General features: G+C 25.8%; 4 protein-coding genes across 7 annotated transcripts; 1 reads left to right on the top strand and 3 right to left on the bottom strand.

Moving 5' to 3' along the window:
* Positions 1-9: 9 nt before the first annotated feature.
* On the bottom strand, positions 10-5,062 carry LOC127282814 (uncharacterized). The gene is made up of 8 exons (XM_051307319.1): positions 4,849-5,062; positions 3,654-3,973; positions 3,363-3,582; positions 3,066-3,296; positions 2,905-2,971; positions 2,672-2,833; positions 2,492-2,597; positions 10-2,313 (listed from the first exon to the last, which is right to left on the bottom strand). Exons 1-8 carry the CDS (start codon positions 4,943-4,945, stop codon positions 2,215-2,217), a joined length of 1,302 nt encoding a protein of 433 aa, XP_051163276.1. The 5' UTR covers positions 4,946-5,062; the 3' UTR covers positions 10-2,214.
* Positions 5,063-7,382: 2,320 nt separating this feature from the next.
* On the bottom strand, positions 7,383-12,031 carry LOC127282813 (USP6 N-terminal-like protein). 4 transcript variants are annotated; one of them, XM_051307315.1, is made up of 8 exons: positions 11,818-12,031; positions 11,070-11,304; positions 10,641-10,961; positions 10,370-10,557; positions 10,124-10,284; positions 9,732-10,052; positions 9,518-9,659; positions 7,383-7,965 (listed from the first exon to the last, which is right to left on the bottom strand). In XM_051307315.1, the coding sequence occupies exons 2-8, from the start codon at positions 11,222-11,224 to the stop codon at positions 7,538-7,540; spliced, it is 1,716 nt and encodes a 571-aa protein (XP_051163272.1). In that variant the 5' UTR covers positions 11,225-11,304; positions 11,818-12,031; the 3' UTR covers positions 7,383-7,537. The 4 variants fall into 4 exon arrangements, with proteins under 4 accessions (XP_051163272.1, XP_051163273.1, XP_051163274.1 ...); XM_051307316.1 differs by having other exon boundaries at positions 11,070-11,267; positions 11,818-12,025; XM_051307317.1 differs by having other exon boundaries at positions 11,968-11,999.
* Positions 12,032-12,193: 162 nt separating this feature from the next.
* LOC127282904 (28S ribosomal protein S23, mitochondrial) lies at positions 12,194-13,191 on the bottom strand. The gene is made up of 4 exons (XM_051307487.1): positions 13,062-13,191; positions 12,730-12,891; positions 12,532-12,634; positions 12,194-12,469 (listed from the first exon to the last, which is right to left on the bottom strand). Exons 1-4 carry the CDS (start codon positions 13,103-13,105, stop codon positions 12,332-12,334), a joined length of 447 nt encoding a protein of 148 aa, XP_051163444.1. The 5' UTR covers positions 13,106-13,191; the 3' UTR covers positions 12,194-12,331.
* Positions 13,192-13,359: 168 nt separating this feature from the next.
* On the top strand, positions 13,360-16,655 carry LOC127282901 (ran-binding protein 3). Its single transcript, XM_051307482.1, has 5 exons — positions 13,360-13,521; positions 13,758-13,844; positions 14,078-14,155; positions 14,269-14,933; positions 15,007-16,655. Exons 1-5 carry the CDS (start codon positions 13,506-13,508, stop codon positions 15,316-15,318), a joined length of 1,158 nt encoding a protein of 385 aa, XP_051163439.1. The 5' UTR covers positions 13,360-13,505; the 3' UTR covers positions 15,319-16,655.
* The last annotated feature ends 266 nt before the right edge of the window (positions 16,656-16,921 follow it).

The following is a 16,921-nucleotide window of genomic DNA, read 5'->3' as shown; positions in this document are numbered from 1 at the left end:
CCAGAATGAAAACTTTTATTGTATTTTATTTGCAATAATTCTACTCTTTTTATTTTAGGACAATACATATAATATATATATATATATATTTATTTATATATATATCTTTCTATATAGACTTTTTTTTCATTCATAAAATATCTTCTATCGAAGTATGTAAAGACGCATAGATTATTTTTCACTTAAAAAAGTAATTCAGCCAGCCACGGAAGATTCAATGCTCTTTTTTTTTCTTGTTTTCTCCATAAGTCAGAAATTGATTTCACAATTATTATTTTGCTTAACACATTTTTTTTAGCAATACTAACTTAATGTTACGTTTCGTGTATACAATTCATGGTCCGCAAAGTGCACTGTAAAACTATTCTGACTTTCTCATTCCTTTTTTTTTTAAAGACAGGAATATTATTTTTTTTTAAATATCTTAAAAAATCTGTTGTGTTAATTTAAGCCGTGTCATAAAGGAAAAATCAAACCTATGTAAATCTCTCTCCTAAAAATTACAATTTTCTTTTTGTAGATTAATTTTTTGTTCATTTTCCATTTTTAAAAAATAGAATAATAATAAAAAATACAATTTTTAAGAATAAAATTTTTAAAATAAACTTTCCTTGATGAATCAAAATTTTTTTTCTGATTAATAACAAGATAAATTGCTTTTGTTAGAAATAAATTTTCTCTGATAATGAGAATGTAAAAATTACATCAATCTCTTTGAAGATTGTAATTTGTTTTACACGCATTTATAAATATATAGTGAAAATCAAAAAAACCGAGAATATTTAGATTTTTTTTTTGCATTGACTTGAGTTAGGTTTTTGTTAAAAGGAATCTTTTTTTTTTTTACAATCCTTTAATTATCTTTCGCACTGGCTTGACCGAGCTAACGACCAGCGCCCTCGATCTAGGCAACTCTTTTTCTTATTTTTTAATTAGACTAGCAAATAGAAAATAGATTTAATAAAAAATAAACTTTCGAAATTTATATCGTAAAATTATTATTTTGAACGATAAAAATATTCGAAACACTTTTAAAAAAGTCTGTGAATAATAAGCGTAACACTTAAAAGCTAAGAGAACATCGCAAAATAAAATTCTATGTCATAAAATTATTTTTTAAACTTGAGATACATTTTTTTTTTCATTTACATAAAAAAAAAAAATGTTTTCAAAATCAGAAAATTCAAATACCAAAGTTATTTACAGATTCTAATTTTTTTTTGGTTTTTGCATTTTCTAATTAATTTCTTGTAAATTAATTATTAATATACTTTTTTTTTTTTATAATACATTATGAGAAAGTAAATATAAATTAATACCTCCTCTATTATGAGAATGAAATAATAAAAATAAAACTGAGATAAGCGGAGGAAACGACTAATCGTTGAACAGTCAATTCATCGACTCTTTGGCACTTTTACGGACTATTATCTCAACCCTCTTTGGAATGTGTGTGTGTGTCTTAAAATATGTATTTTGAATTATAATAACGTAAAATTTTTATGAAGATTATAGAGAGAAAAAATTGTACATTTGAAATAATGTTGACGTCATAAATGGACATTGGGTGTCAACTTTTTTTTTTTTTTTTTTTTTGCTAAAGCTCATCTATAGGTGTGTTAATTTTTTTTTTCTCTAAGTTCTGTGATAGGCCTCTTAGTAAAATTTGCGTGTTTTTGAGGTACAATTTCGAGGCAGGATTTGCTTGAAATCAATATTATCGTACGTTAACACATCAATCAACTGACATTTACAAATCAATTTCACACAGCTTTTTTTTTTTTTCTTTTTTTCTTGATTATTTTTCTTTTTTGATTTAACAAATTTAAAACTTAATATTCTACAATCTTTTACTTTCATATGCAATACAAACTGCGTTATGTATAAAGAATTAAAATTCAGTTTTTTTAGTGTTATTTTTTTTTTTTTAAACGGCAAAAATTGTGTAGGTGTAATTGTATATTGATGATAAAAAATTGTGAATTTTTTTTTTTTTCGTCATCAGTCTGACAAAATAGAACAACGATATTTTCATTGAAAAATATCGTTGTCATCTTTGTAATTTTTATGTTTACGATAATATACGTTGTATTTCATATAAATGGTAAAATTGTAAATATTCAGTATAAGGATAAAGATCTTCGATATGACAAGTAAAAGTGAGCTAAACACCAGGATGGGATTTAGATCATGATCTAAAAACATACATGGAAGTTACTGGTCCTCTTCTTTTTTTGCTTGGGCTGGCGTCGCAGGCGTTGCCGGTGTTGGATCGTCGTGAAAGAGTGGATTTTTCACTTCCATCTCGCCAGTCTACAAAAGAAAACAAAAAAAAAATAATGGTACATACTTTAAGAGAACCAAAATACTAAAAAAAAATATTATTATTACTAAAAAAAATAATTAGTAAATTTAAAAAAAATTATTAAAAAATTTTCCTAATTAGTGAATTTTATTAATCGTTATAATTATATTTTGCAGGAAAACTTACTGGTGCCAGACCGGGACATTCGTAAACTGTATAATCTCCTTCTTCATTTTCTTCATCACTCTCTGCCTCGGAAACAGAACCTGGATCTCGATTTGCCGATGCTCGACTGTAAAAATTTTGATTATTTCAAATTAAAAGTGAAAAAAATTGTTACAAAAAAAAAAAAAATGATGAACTAACTTTTCCATTGCAATTATCTGTTGCTTCTGATGCTGAAAATGATACATTTGGGCAGACTGCGCTAATCTTTGATCACCCGATGGTGATACATCCTTATTTGGACCTGTTACACCATAAGCTGGATATTCAATATCAGCTGCTGCTTTTGCAACTCGTTGAAGTCTGGAAATTTATTTATTCGAATATGGTAACTATTGAAATATTCTTTTTTATTTATTGATAATAATTTTTACCTGCACCATGTTAAACTGATTAAAACCACAGCAAACATTGCAGCTGCACTGCAACCAGCAACAACAGCTGAAAATAATTAAAATATAATTAAAATTCTCCTTTTCAATTAATAATTTTTCAATTAATTCAAATTAAATTAATTAATAATTAATTCTGTTACCAATAAAATAAATATCATCATTATTTGCTTTTTCAACAGATAAAATCAAAGGATTATTATCGGCTCTTCTATGCGGTTCTGGTAAATCAATTAAATTAATATTATCATTATTTTCATTGTCGTCATCATGGGGAATTTGTTTTTCCTTCACTTTTACTATCACTTTCTTTGGTTCTTGAATTATTTGAAAATTTTGGTGTTCACTTTTATTATCTTCGTCATCATCAGTGACTGGAAAAAAATTTCAATTATATATACTTTTAATTTTCTATTTTTTTTTATATTTAGATAACTTACAAAGCGAGAAAGGCGTTTCTTGATAGTAGCGAGGATCATTTGGTCCAACTGCAAATGGATGATCATCACTCAAATTTGGTTCGCCAAAGGCATAGGTGAATTCAGGCATATTTTCATATTGCTCTCTTATTTCATCTGATTCTTGTCCCTCGTGCATTTTTGCCAATTTCCCTTGATAATCAATTAATCGTTCTTCCATTTCTTTTTCAAATATTGATTTCTATTCAAAATGATTTTCAAATTAATTAATTATAAATGAATTTTTAGAAATTAGGAAAAAAATAAATTTACCTTGAAAGGATCGTACTCGGGATAACGATCTAGGCTCGGAATATATCTGACGGGCGATAAATCATTGCGATGAATTTGCTGAATGTAGTCTAAGGGATTTAAATTTTGCTTCTGCAATAAATCAATCAAATTTGGTACTTCTCGAGTTTCAAAATTTCTTCGCTTATGAAGCAAATAATCCAATTGATGATCTCGTTGAGATCTTTGATTCAAATGTGAAGGCAAATGAATTCTACGTTGATGATTAGGAGTATCAAAGTATCTCGCTATATCCTCTAACGTGATGTCTTTGATATTTTGTGGCAACTTTGGTACAGCATCTGTAAAAAAAAAAAATCACAGATTTTTAAATTTAATTTAAATTTTCTTTTTATTTTACAATTATTTAATAAGTAAATAAACTAATTGAATTATTCTCCTATACTTAGATCTTTAAAAAAAAAAAATAACAAAATATTAATATTCTTTTTTTTAAAAACAATGAATTGTTTTATCTAATCTATTCAAAAGCTATTCTTATGATTTTTCAATAATCACTTTTTTATTTCAACTTATTCAAAATTTTAAATAATTTTACAAACTATATAAAAAAAATTATATTAAAAAATATAATTCAGAACATTGAAACTAGTTTCAACAATATGCTACTCAAATCAATATATAAATACACCAATAATAATGAAAAAAAATGGAATAATGATTAACAAATAAATTGTCACTAGCCACTGTCGATATAAAATAGTAATAAAAAATTCAATAATTCCATAATTTAAATATGGAACATTAATAAATAATTTATAAATTTATCTGGTTCAAATTTAATTTTGATAAATTATCAAAATAATTTTTGTCAATGCAAATGTATATGAATTTACTAATTATAAAATTTACTATTAAATGTTTATATGCCAAGAATAATAAATTAAAATATTTTTCAGGTACATTTTTGGTGATAAAAGTATATATATTGGAACCTAAAGGGTCAACGATCTGTCAAAAGCTGAATGACCGAAACTTTTTACATAAAGATTGACAGTATTCTCCAACAAAAAATTGAAAATGAAATAAAAATTGAATTTAAAATAGACAAAAATATCTCATTAAAATTGAAGGCGTATTTCTGATGTTGTGAATAGGGAAATTGAGAGGGAGGATAGTAAAAGATAAGGGGAAAAAAAAAAATTCAGTTACTGACCTTGATAAAATTCAAGTTCTCCGGTTGTTAGGCAAATGAGCATTCCAAATGATAGCAAGAATGTCGAGCGAAAGAGTTTGAATTTCATTTTCGTCATTTTTTCCTTTGAACAGCATACAGCTGATATATTCACAGCTTTATCCACACTTGTATCGTTTATAAATTGTTGGTGCCATATGTATGCGCGTCATTCATTCAGCGGCAAGAGTTTGCGCGGTTATTTTGCTTATAATCAATACTCCACGTCAAATTTACAGCCGACCTTTTAAATTTGGCTAAATATTATTATTTTTTCATTCTTTATAGAAAAAAAAAGTTACTAATGTATCAAGTATCGAAATTTTTCCAAAAATTTTATTTTTACAATGTTTAAAAGTAAAATTTAGCAAATTTAGCATTTTTATAAACAAATTAATTTTTTACAAATCATATTTGAATAAACTTTTTTCTTTTTAAAAATTTGGCAAAAAGTTTTCTATTGGGCCTAATAAATTTTTTTAATTAAATAATTAAATTAAAACAATAAAATTGTCATGAAATTAATTTGAATAATAAAACTATTATTATGTGAATAATATAATTATTATTGAATTAATTTTTGAAATAAAATAATAGAACAAATTACGTTTTCTATACACATAGGCGTAATTTAATAAAAGAAAAAATTCAGAAGCAATACAAAAACTGATAATACACGCTAGTCTAATTATTTTTATCAAATTTATTTACAACGCCAGAATCAATTATAATACTCGCAATAAAAAGCAATAGAAAAATTAAGGCTCTTTGATTTCAACTAATTTACGCTTAGAATTAAAGGAATGTACATTTATATTCTTTTTATTATTATTATTATTATGGTATTATAACGAATGAACATTACGGCATTCGTTGCGATTGGAAAACAATATTTTTCTGCTTGAGGGAAATTTTTTTTATTTTTTCTTAATAATATGTTTAAAAAAAAAAAATAATAATAATTCAGTTTATATAAACTTAAAAAATATTTCTCACATTTTCGCATACCTAAATGCAATTTCTTGAAATAACTCAGTACAATGAATAAACGCACTTTATCTACAATTGTCAGCAATAAATATCAGTACATTGGGAAAACTGACTAAATTCCTCAACAAAATTAAATATATATATATATGAAAAAAAAAAATCACTATTTGGCAAATTTTTTTAAATTTAGTTTTTTTTCCCTAATCTACTTATAAACTCCAAGAAGACTAAGACTTTTTTTTTTTTATTTCCGTTTTAATACTATATATCAATTACGGCAGTAAAATATATCTTCGAATGAGAAACTAGTAACAATTTTAACTAATTTAAATTGTTAAATAATTTGACTTTTTGATATGAATTATAACTCTTAGCAAAAAGTCAGTTAGTTAAAAAATATACTAATTCAAATTTAGAGAATAAAAAGTATTATAAAGTAATTGTTATAATCTACTATTTCGAAGATAGTTAATTATATATTTTTTTTTTATATATATATAATATGACAAAATTAATTCTAGTGCAATGAAATTGAAAAAATATTCTTTTATCTTATTTTCTTTTTTTTCAATTAAGACTTTTCACTGAGAGATTGAAAACAAATTTCTGGACTATATTATAATCGTTACGTTTTTCTTAAAAGAATAATAACAAGAATTCGTCTTTTCTATAATTCTCAGCTCTACTTGTACACAATGACATGTTTCAAAAACAAATTATTAACAAAATAAATTTATAGACACGTACATATTTGAAGAGCCCGGACCTTTGGCCTCGTTACTCTTCATTTATATATATATACATATACGCTATATGTACATATGAATATACACGCATATGTGCATATTTTATAAATGAGTATTGTAGGCGATGTTGTTCTTTAAATTTGTGCCATTGCTTAAAGCAAAGGACAATAAACGAATAAAATTGTCTATTTAATTTTCAATTGTCGCAATTTTTCCATTAAAGATTACAAAATGTTTTTTTTTTAATTAAATAAATTACAAAAAAAAATTGTTGACAAACTAATTTAAAAATTTTTTCAATTGAAAATTATAAACAAACAACTTTATGAGTTTTATTTTTTAACTTCTTAGAGTTCTTGAGTTAGTTGATACTGAATTCAAATCTAACTTTTTGTGTACTATCTCAAGAATAAGTTAACAATAATACATGTCAAATCTTTCAGGCAGATATATTACAAGTGTTGTCTGGCAAATTTTCCTAATTGACGTCATGAGTAAATGGAGCAATTTTTTAGAAATTCTTTGTAATTAAAAAAAAATTAGAAATAGAAAACAAAAATTGTATAAAAAATTATTTTAAAAATTAATTAACATTTTTGATAATAACTAAATAAAAAATATTTTAATTACTTTTTTTTAATATTCAGTTATTGCTCCATTAATACAATCGGTCTAAAATATTCAATTTTTATTTATCGGTTTTTGAAGCCAGAGATTCATGATTTTTCAGACAAAAAAACATTAAAATTGTGAAATTTAATTCAAATAAATAAAATGTCAAAATATTTGTTCTAAAGTGAACATTGTCGGGTTATTCATGAAAAATGGAGAAAGAAATAAAATACAAAAAAAATAAGAGAAAATTAGAAGAAACAAGTTGAAAGGATTTAAGCGAAGAATAATTTTTTTTTTAAAAACTTGAAAATAAAAGGGATTTATTTTAAGTCAAGTTCAAGTTCAGGACTTTCCAAAGCGAATGGCTTGATACTTTCCACGACGGGCGTTTGATCTGGATCGACACGTATGCGAATTTTGTTGGTCTCTAACGAACGAGGTAGAGTACGAGGAAGATCATCCTTAAATGAAGTTGGAGTGGGAGACGTGTAGGGTACGTATATTCTAACGACGTCAGGACTTGGCTGATGTGATGTTGCACGTGGAGTTGGCAAACCACCGCTACCTGAACTACCATCCGAGACATTACTCTGAGTATCGAGACTATTGTCATGGGCCTGTGAACGTGTCGCTGAACTGAATACAGAGAGATCGGCCGTCGATGTAACGGATGTATCTGCTAATGATCGACGTGACCCATTGGGTGATGCCCCATCGTCTAGACTTGGATCGAAGGAGAACTTGCTTCCTGCACACACACACAGAAATTTACATTATACCTTGACATTACACTTTTTTTCAAAAAAAAAAAAAGAAAGAAAATATAATTCTATAACTATTGCTACTATACATTTTTTTTTTATCTAAAAGAGTTACAACCATTTGATGTAATTTAATCAATCAAATGTTATTTTGAAACAAAAATTTTTCACGTTAATTAAAAATTATTTTTAAATTTAGTTTTAATTTTCATTTATATTATATAAAATTATTAATGTAAATAATGTAAAAACCGAAAGTTTGTCCAAATGTATGGACTATTAATAAATAATAAAAAAATATATAAAAATTGGTTTTATGTCCCAATTAATAATAAATTATAATTTCTATAATAAAAATTAATTTTAATATTCATTTATAAATTAATAAATTCTAATAACCAGTTTCGAAACGTTAAAAATCTTTCCTATCATAAAAAATCAAAATTCTATAGAAAAAAAAGAAAACAATATAAAAAATATAAGAACAAAAATTATTAGTTCTTAAAATAAAATAAAATTGAAAAACAAATATAAATTTTTATTAAAATAAAAACCATGAGTAAAATTTTTTAAATTATCAAAACAAACTAAAACTAGAAAATTACTAATTACCAAAGTGAAATTTTACAAAAAATTATTTCTTTCATTATTTTTTTTTAAATTATTTGAATTTTATACCTCACATTAAATTATGCAAAGTATATATAAAAAAAATAATACTAAAAACTAATATAGAAAAAAGTTTTTTAATTACAAAAAAATATCTTATTAGTTTTGTTAACACAGGGACAAACAAAAAAAACATGTAAAATGTAATGTCGAGTGTTACGTGTTTGCAGATCGAGTTAAGTAATTAAAAACACCACATACATGCAGCACGTGAAAGGGAAGCAAGTTCTGTTAAACAAGGCTACGATTGAATTCCGGAACAGGAGGACTATAATGCGAAAAATGGAAGCATTCACGATGGATGCCAAGATTAATTGGAATTGTTGAGTCGAGTAGTTCTAATATTTTCTCCATTCTCAATTACACGAGAAGCAAATTATTTTTTTTTATTATTAATTATAATTTAAATACATGTCTAATTTCTAGAAAAGGTAAAAAAAAATTAAATCTATGGCAAGGGAAATCAAAATATAAATCTAGAAAATTATCAAAAAAATAAATTGGTAATTAATTTTAGCTATTGATTAATAGTAATAATAAGATAATAATTAACTTTATTATTAATAATCTCATTTTCCGTTTTGTATTTAAAGAGATTCATATTTGAGAATCTTGTTTTCATTAATTACTAAATATTTTTTTTTTGTAAATATTCAGTGGAATATTGTCATTCGCGATTTTTGAGCAATCTCATATTATCTCTAATTTTTAAATTCCGATCACCAATTTAAAGCCTTGTATTGTAAATAAATACATTGATGTTGGAATCAGAACTATGACTTTCAGAACTTGAACTCTCGCTACTGAATGCATCGCTAGTTCTAGCACTAGTATTAGCATGAATTTCACGAGTGCGAGTGGTAAACTCACCACCAAGACTACCGCAATTTGCCGGCTCCACTGGCGTTGAGCTTTCTCGATTTTCCTCAATTACAGCCATATCTCTTCGATTCACCACTGTCTCACGTGTCACTTGCTGAGCTTCGCTAAATTCCTCAGCGCGTCTTCCCACCTTTAAAAGCATTTTTATTAGAAAAAGATGTCATTAAATAAAAAAAAAATTGGTGAAATTTGGAAAATATACCTTGCTAGTAAATGTAGGTTCTTTAAATGTACCAAATGGATGACGTGGTAATTCATGTGGCAAGGGCGGACCGGAATAATCCAACTTGGCCCGTTTAAGTTCCTCCATACTTCGTTCCATGGCAGAAATTACAACATCGTCATCGTACGAAAAATCTTTTTCTAATTTAATTTGTAAATAATTGCAAAACTCATCTAAACTATCCATTCCAAGTAATTGTCGTTTATGTAATTTCATCACTGTATAAGCCATCGCTGGCAAAATACGATCACCGTCCAAAAGAAAAATATCCCAAATTCTAAGTCCTAGACTCACTGGCGTCTAAAAAAAAAATACAATTTTATTTTTTTATATTTATTTAAAAAGAAAATTTTTTTTTGGTAAATATTTACTCTTTCTTGAAACACAACGAAGAACCATTTCAAAGCATATAGAATTGAATCGCAACCACTTTTGTCTAATTTTCGTTTCAACTTTGGAAGAAACTTTGTCATTATTTTGTCATGGTGTTCTATAAAACGATTTAACTTTGGAAAGCCATCTACGTAGAATCCTGTCAAGTTTCATTATTAATTTAAATATTTGATTTTTAATTAAATTGTAAAAACAATTTTTATTAGAAAAAATAAAATGCAAACCATGCATGCTGTATTTCTTGTCTGTGAGTAAAACAGAAAGTCCCCAAAATGCATCCTCTTCATCCATATAAAGTAAAAGTAAACCGGCTAAGACGGACATACCTTGGCAATAGCCAACTTCCATATTATACATACTATAGGCCGCCAATACATAGAACATGGACTTTTGTTTAATACTATATCTCTCTCTAAAAAAATATAAATCAATCAACATTTTACAAATTGATTACATATTATTAAACTATTGAAAATTAAATTTTTGAAAATTTACCTATAATTAATATGATCCCTATATTGTCTAGCGACATCAGCATCAATTTGTCTTATTTCCGTGGACCATTTGCGTGCCAATTTTAACATTTCCTCATATTTACCAGCCTGTTCCATTTTTAAATTCGCTATTCCTAACAAATTACTCCAAATTTGTCCTCGAAATCTATCTGGAATTCCTTTATATATCCTACGTCGTAATTTTTCTTTAGTAGCGGGACTATCCCATTTTCTTGTCATTTTCTCCCATTTCTTTAGCCTCTCCATTTCCGTTTGCTTTATTTTAATTTCATTTTTATCCACTTTCGGTAATTCCGCGTCACTGAAAAAAATTCATTATTTTAAATTCTTAAAATTTAGGAATTAAATTAAATTTTACGATACTTAAAAATTTGTTGTTTTTTTTAACGGATGTAAATAAAGTACTTACTGTATAAATCCGTATCTGTCAGTTGTGTGATAAACTGGAAGACTCGGGTCTTCCCAAGGATCGATGTGTGCACCATTTTCTCTACCACGATCGTAACAACTGAATATTCTGTCCCTTTCAGCAGCCGATCGCTTCAACAGTTCTTCCTCATTCATCCCACGTGCGAAATTGTAACCAGATTATTATACATGCCGTTTCCTGATAATGAATTAGTCATTCAATTATAAATCACCATCTAATAAAAAAAAATTAATTTCAATTATTATATTCAAATATTTTCAAAATAATGCGGTAAAAATATTACAAAGTTTTAAAAAATAAAAAAAAAATTACTTATAAACAAAATAATCAAGAATCTAGAACTAATGAACTTCAACAAAAATTACAAAACTATTTTGAATTATAATGAACCGTTATTTACAACTTGAAATGACACATATGGTACATACTAATAACTTATAGAAATATTTTTCTAATAAAAACCGTAACATTACAATTTATTTCCATTTTAATTGCAAGCAATTGTTAATAAGTGAATTTAAAAAAAACATTAAATTTTCAATAATAATAAAGCAGCAAGTGTTTCAACCATTTTTCTTTCAAACAAAAATTAAATAAGTAAATTTGGAAAAAATTTTTTAAAAAAAGAAATTGATTAATACATTTTAAAAGTGAATTAATTGCTGAATTGGCAGATAAATGACGAAATAAATAAAAGAGGCGTAAGTATAATGATAAGGTTACTGACTTCTGTGAGAAACTGCAATCTTGAAACGAATACATGTAGTTCGCAAGGCTACATTATTCATTTAAAAAAAATTATTGTTTCTGTAATAAGCACTGAATTACGTTTACTTTTTAATCACTTAAATTAACAAAGTGAAATACGATTATATACTTTTGGCTTTTTTTTTTGCTGATGGAGCTCATTCCTTCTTCTTCTTGTTAACTGACACGTCATAGACTATTAGTTCCATAGAAGGAGTTTCCGCCTTTTTTTTTTTAATTTATTAACGACGACAGAGCTTCTTTTGGACAAAATATAGAAACATTGAAAGCGCGGTCTTTTTCAAATTTTTTAAAAAAATTTTCAATTCACTAAATTGTTTTAAATGAATAACAAATTTTATTTTAAAAACATTTATTAAATCTACTTATCTTTTAAAATGTAACAAATTAATTAAATATTACAATGTAGGCAATTTGAGTTGTTTTTTCAGCAAAAAAATTGGAATAGACTAGAAATCCTCTCAAGTTGACTTTTAAAGAAATTTACTAACATCAATAAAAGATTTATCTTCTTTTGTTGGTTTCACTTTTTGAGAATCAGGCGAAGTATCATACATTGAAACAAATCTTTCTCTTGCTTTAACATAGAGTTCAGATTCCGGGATTCCCTCCTGAAAATTAAAATTTTTAATTTCTTCATCATTTTCGAAAAAAAAAAATTAAATATTTATACTTTTTCTAATTTTTGATACTCCTGTAAGAATTGTTGACATTTCGATGGATTATCGGATGTCAACTCTGGAATTGTCAAGTTTGGAAAGTCCTGATAAAATTTTCTAAAAAAAATGAAAAATTGATGCGATATCAAAATTAAATTCACATTTTCCTTTTTATAACCTATTAAAGTAAATATGTCAATAAAATTACTTACATTCTAATAAGATCTTCGGTATAGTATATATTTCGTAAAGGAGCTTGAGATCCTGGTCTATCGTATCTTGGTTCATATTTTGGAGGAAATGCTTTATAAATAGAGTACCACATTGGAAGTTCATCCTGTTTTAAAACACCTCCTTTCATGAGATTCGTTAGTCTAAAGGAAATTTATTTATAATTTTGCATTAAAAATAGTTTACTGGTCTTTATCAATTTTTCGATTATTATTATGTCCAAATGATCAAAGAAGAAAAAATACAGTATCAAACACAAAATCAATTATTACAAATAAATTCTCAAATCAATTACATAATTAAAAAAAATTACCTGGAGAAAATAGTTCCTATTTTTTCTAATCTACTTTGTGCCATGTTTTTTTAAAAATTACTCGTTTTCAAAAACTTAACCTCAAATCAACAACAAAAAAAAAATCATCAGCTGATGAACTGAAAGTAACAAATACATATAGATAATAAATTCAAAAAGAAATGTCACGTGGCGCCATCATTTCACAATTGCCAACAAAATAATTCTTTTTTTTTTTTTTTATTAAATTTCAATCAATAAATAATAAAAATATATTTTACTATTTTCTATTATCATTGTCTTTAATTTTAGTGTTTAATAAATATAATAACCAATTTAGAGGAATTTGAAAAACAATTTAAAGAAAAATAAACTGGAAAATTAAAAAAAAAAAAGACAATTTCTTTTTGCAAATTAGATAGATGGCAGTGTAAGACGGAGTCTGTCTGTCTGTTTTATAGAAAAATGGCCGATTGTAAGGGTGCGTTTTGCCGAAATATTTCTTTTATTATATTGTTTATAAGTTTGTTTCTAGTGTTGTGAAATGTTGATAAATAATTTCTAGTATTTTTATAATTTATTTTCATTTATACATTTATAAAATATTGTAATTTTTAAAATAATTTTGTACAATTTCTAACCTAAATTTTGTACATTTTTTTTTTGATACTCATTTCAATAATATAGTTATTTTATTTCTTATTTTATTGTATACAGATAGTATCGAAAAAACCAATGGACCTGAATCAACAACCAATATGAAATATGACACTCCCGAGGAATCGAGTGAAAATTCCGCTAATGGTAAATATAAGAGAGAATTAACGTGTGTTATAGATTTTCACTTTTTCCCTTATGTGTATATTGTTTGAACAATAATAATCCACTTTTTACAATTTTATTTATTAAAATCAATTACATGAATTTTATTAAATTTACAAATTTCTCTATGCATCGTAATTTATTTTTTATGTTTTTTTCCCCCCAGAAAGGTATTATTTAGATTATAAGAAATTTTGAAAATTCTTAATTTTCAGAGGAAGTTGAGAGTCAGTCAACGGATAATGATTCAGAAGCACCTTTAAGTCAAACATTTAATAAAGGAGTGATTAAAGGTGAGTGAATAAGTATTTTAATTTACAGTTTAAAAAAAATGGACAGAATATATTAAATTAATTTTTGCTCAATTTTATTAATTAAATTAAATAATTTGATTATTGGTAATTAGGTAATTTATTAGCGTCGTCAAAATTGGGAAGTTCCTTTGCATCATGCGACGTTCCAAACTATATAAAAACCAAATCTTCTCTATTAAGACCATCACAATTAAATTCCGTGGCTAATAATCCAGGACCATCGACGAAAATTGTCCTACAACCGGCAAAATTTCACAATCCATTCGCAAAATTAACTGATAGTGTAATAGAAGGTGAAACGGAAATATCAACAGACACTTGTAATGAGAAAAATAATGAAAAACCATTAGTGGATGTGAAACCAACATTTTTACCATTAGGTGCAAGTTCAAAGGAAAATGAAAATAGTTTAAATAGCACAGTAACAGCAAGTTCATCGGCTTCCAGCTTTGTTTTTGGACAAAATTTAAAAGAACGAGTAACAGTTGTACACGATGGTGAAACATCTGATCAATCAGTAAATGAAGAAATTGAAGAAACAAATGAAAATGGTTCTTCTGAATTATTATTTTCAAATGTTACTGCAGTATCGCGAAGTACAAGTCGTCCTGGTTTAACATTAACTCAAGCAGCACAGGAATTGGAAGAGGCAACAAGAGCAAATAAACGAAAATATAATGAAGTTGCATTACTCACTGGCGAAGAAGGGGAGACAAATGTATTACAGATAAATTGCAAACTTTTTGCATTCGACAAGGTTTTTATTTTTATTTTTTAATCAAATGAAAATGAAAATTTTTGAATTATTTTTAAATATTTATTTTTTTTAGGTGAGTAGTAGTTATAAAGAAAGAGGGAGAGGGACACTTAGATTGAACGATCGAGATGATGAATCTCGTTTAGTTAGTCGCACGGCTGGTACGCAGCGATTAATTCTCAATACAAAAGTATGGCCCGGTATGACTGCTGAGCGAGCTGGTCCAAAATCATTGAGGCTAACAGCAATGGACATTCATGGTGATCTTCGAATTTTCATTGTACAAGCATCGCCGAAGGAAATTGATTTACTTGAAGATCATTTAACGCAACGGCTAAAACGAGCCAAGGAACGTCAACCAAAACGACAAGCGACAGATCAGTGACAATTGTTCGACATTCATTGTGAAATAACAAATTTTAAAATCATGTACTCTTCTACTTACACAATTAGCCGTGAATTGGACGCATTTATGCGTTAAAGCTCATTTGACCTATGGCTTTATTTAATTTAAAGAACGTTTATTTACATCGTTTAAGTCATCGATTGCTATTCAGGTATATTATACTTTTTTTTTTTGAAATAATTTTTTCGTCATTTTTTTTTTTTTCTTTCTTTTATATATATTTTTTTTCAAATCTTTCTATTTTTTACTTAAGAAATCGGAGGGCTCGTAAAGTAATTTTTTTTTTGTGAGATAGGAATACAAATAGAATAAAGATTTTGAATTGTAGCATAATAATATAAATTATAAAATAGCTTGTATGAGGATCAACGTAGAAACTTGGATCTCTCGTTATTGTATTTGTGAATTTTTCTGACGGCTAGAAATTTCAATTAAAAACATACGTTAAATACATCTTTATATTGTATAATAATAATAATAATAATAATAATCTCGCATTATCGTTTACGAAATTTTGCAGAATTGAATTTTAAAAAGAAAAAAAAAAAAACATCTAAATGCAATTAGACTGAAATAATTTTCTAATAATTTTCTAAATTAGAGCATGATTGACAAATTAATTTGTTTCATTTATATTAAATCGACTCTCAAAAATCTCTTTAATTTAGTAAAAAAAAAAAAAGTTGCCAATTATTTTTTACTTCAATTACTGAATAATTAGCAAATTAAAATTAAATAAAGAAAAATCTTATTAAACTAATATTCGTAAAGAGGAAAAGAAAGGAAACTTTCTTTTTTTAATATTCAATTTCATTATATCAATTAATCATCGACTGTAAATACAGTTAAATATTAAAACACATTTTTATCTATGAATTTTCTATTCTATCTTTTGTCTTTGAAAAAAAAAAATTTAATTTAACGTATTGTTGATTAAAAATAAAATAGTTTAGAGTAATATTTTTTATTATTATTTGCGAGATAAAAATAATTGACTACAGTTTGATTTTCAGAATTTTTTTTTGAAAAAAGCATTATGTCAAATGCATTATTAATTTTTTTTTTAGCTGTACATAAAAATATAGATATAGTAATAATAAATACATATGGTGATACTTCTTTATTAGCTGGAGAGATTCATTTTTGCGAGTCATTACCGTATAACGAATGATTTAGTATAATTTAGTTATTATTTAGTAAGATGATCATTCTTCACCCGTGTAATAAATTATATGAACGTGTAAGTGCTGCTGTGATTTCGATTCACAATATAGTACTTTGGTTGCATAAATATACAATTATTTGCATAAAAGTTATATTGCCAATATATTTAATTCCATATTTAATTTTAGGTTTAATTGATTTTTTCAATTTTTTGTTCGAATTCTTGAATTCGAATTTTCAGAATAAAAAATTTATTTAACTATTTTTATACGATTTTATTTTATGTTAATGAATGGAAATTTCATAAAATTCATTGAATATTTGAATTCTAAAAAAATTTATTATAAATTTTGATTTTGTAGAAATTGTACTGAATTTTAGGAAAACTTTTATGAGTCTCATATTTATTAATATACGT

This window comes from Leptopilina boulardi, unplaced genomic scaffold (genome assembly GCF_019393585.1).
Source record: "Leptopilina boulardi isolate dan_hultmark-lab unplaced genomic scaffold, ZJU_Lbou_2.1 LbouV2_302, whole genome shotgun sequence".
Lineage (NCBI taxonomy): Eukaryota > Metazoa > Arthropoda > Insecta > Hymenoptera > Figitidae > Leptopilina > Leptopilina boulardi.
The sequence above is the reverse complement of the archived record's forward strand: the minus strand, read 5'-3'. Positions and strand labels throughout refer to the sequence as shown.

Bases quoted from the DNA above. Each gene is read 5' to 3' on its own strand.
- LOC127282813 (XM_051307315.1), bottom strand. From the start codon at position 11,224: ATGAATGAGGAAGAACTGTTGAAGCGATCGGCTGCTGAAAGGGACAGA. The intron at 10,053-10,123 runs GTAAATATTTAC...TTTTTTTTTTAG, and splicing joins TCGTTGTGTTTCAAGAAAGA to ACGCCAGTGAGTCTAGGACT. The intron at 7,966-9,517 runs GTGAGTTTACCA...GTGTGTGTGCAG, and splicing joins AAATTGCGGTAGTCTTGGTG to GAAGCAAGTTCTCCTTCGAT.
- LOC127282904 (XM_051307487.1), bottom strand. From the start codon at position 13,105: ATGGCACAAAGTAGATTAGAAAAAATAGGAACTATTTTCTCCAG. The intron at 12,892-13,061 runs GTAATTTTTTTT...AATTTCCTTTAG, and splicing joins ATAGGAACTATTTTCTCCAG to ACTAACGAATCTCATGAAAG. The intron at 12,470-12,531 runs GTATAAATATTT...TTTAATTTTCAG, and splicing joins AGTATCAAAAATTAGAAAAA to GAGGGAATCCCGGAATCTGA.
- LOC127282814 (XM_051307319.1), bottom strand. From the start codon at position 4,945: ATGACGAAAATGAAATTCAAACTCTTTCGCTCGACATTCTTGCTATCA. The intron at 2,972-3,065 runs GTAACAGAATTA...AATTATTTTCAG, and splicing joins TGATGATATTTATTTTATTG to CTGTTGTTGCTGGTTGCAGT. The intron at 2,598-2,671 runs GTTAGTTCATCA...AAATTTTTACAG, and splicing joins CAGATAATTGCAATGGAAAA to TCGAGCATCGGCAAATCGAG.
- LOC127282901 (XM_051307482.1), top strand. The intron at 13,845-14,077 runs GTAAATATAAGA...CTTAATTTTCAG, and splicing joins GAGTGAAAATTCCGCTAATG to AGGAAGTTGAGAGTCAGTCA. The intron at 14,934-15,006 runs GTTTTTATTTTT...TATTTTTTTTAG, and splicing joins AACTTTTTGCATTCGACAAG to GTGAGTAGTAGTTATAAAGA.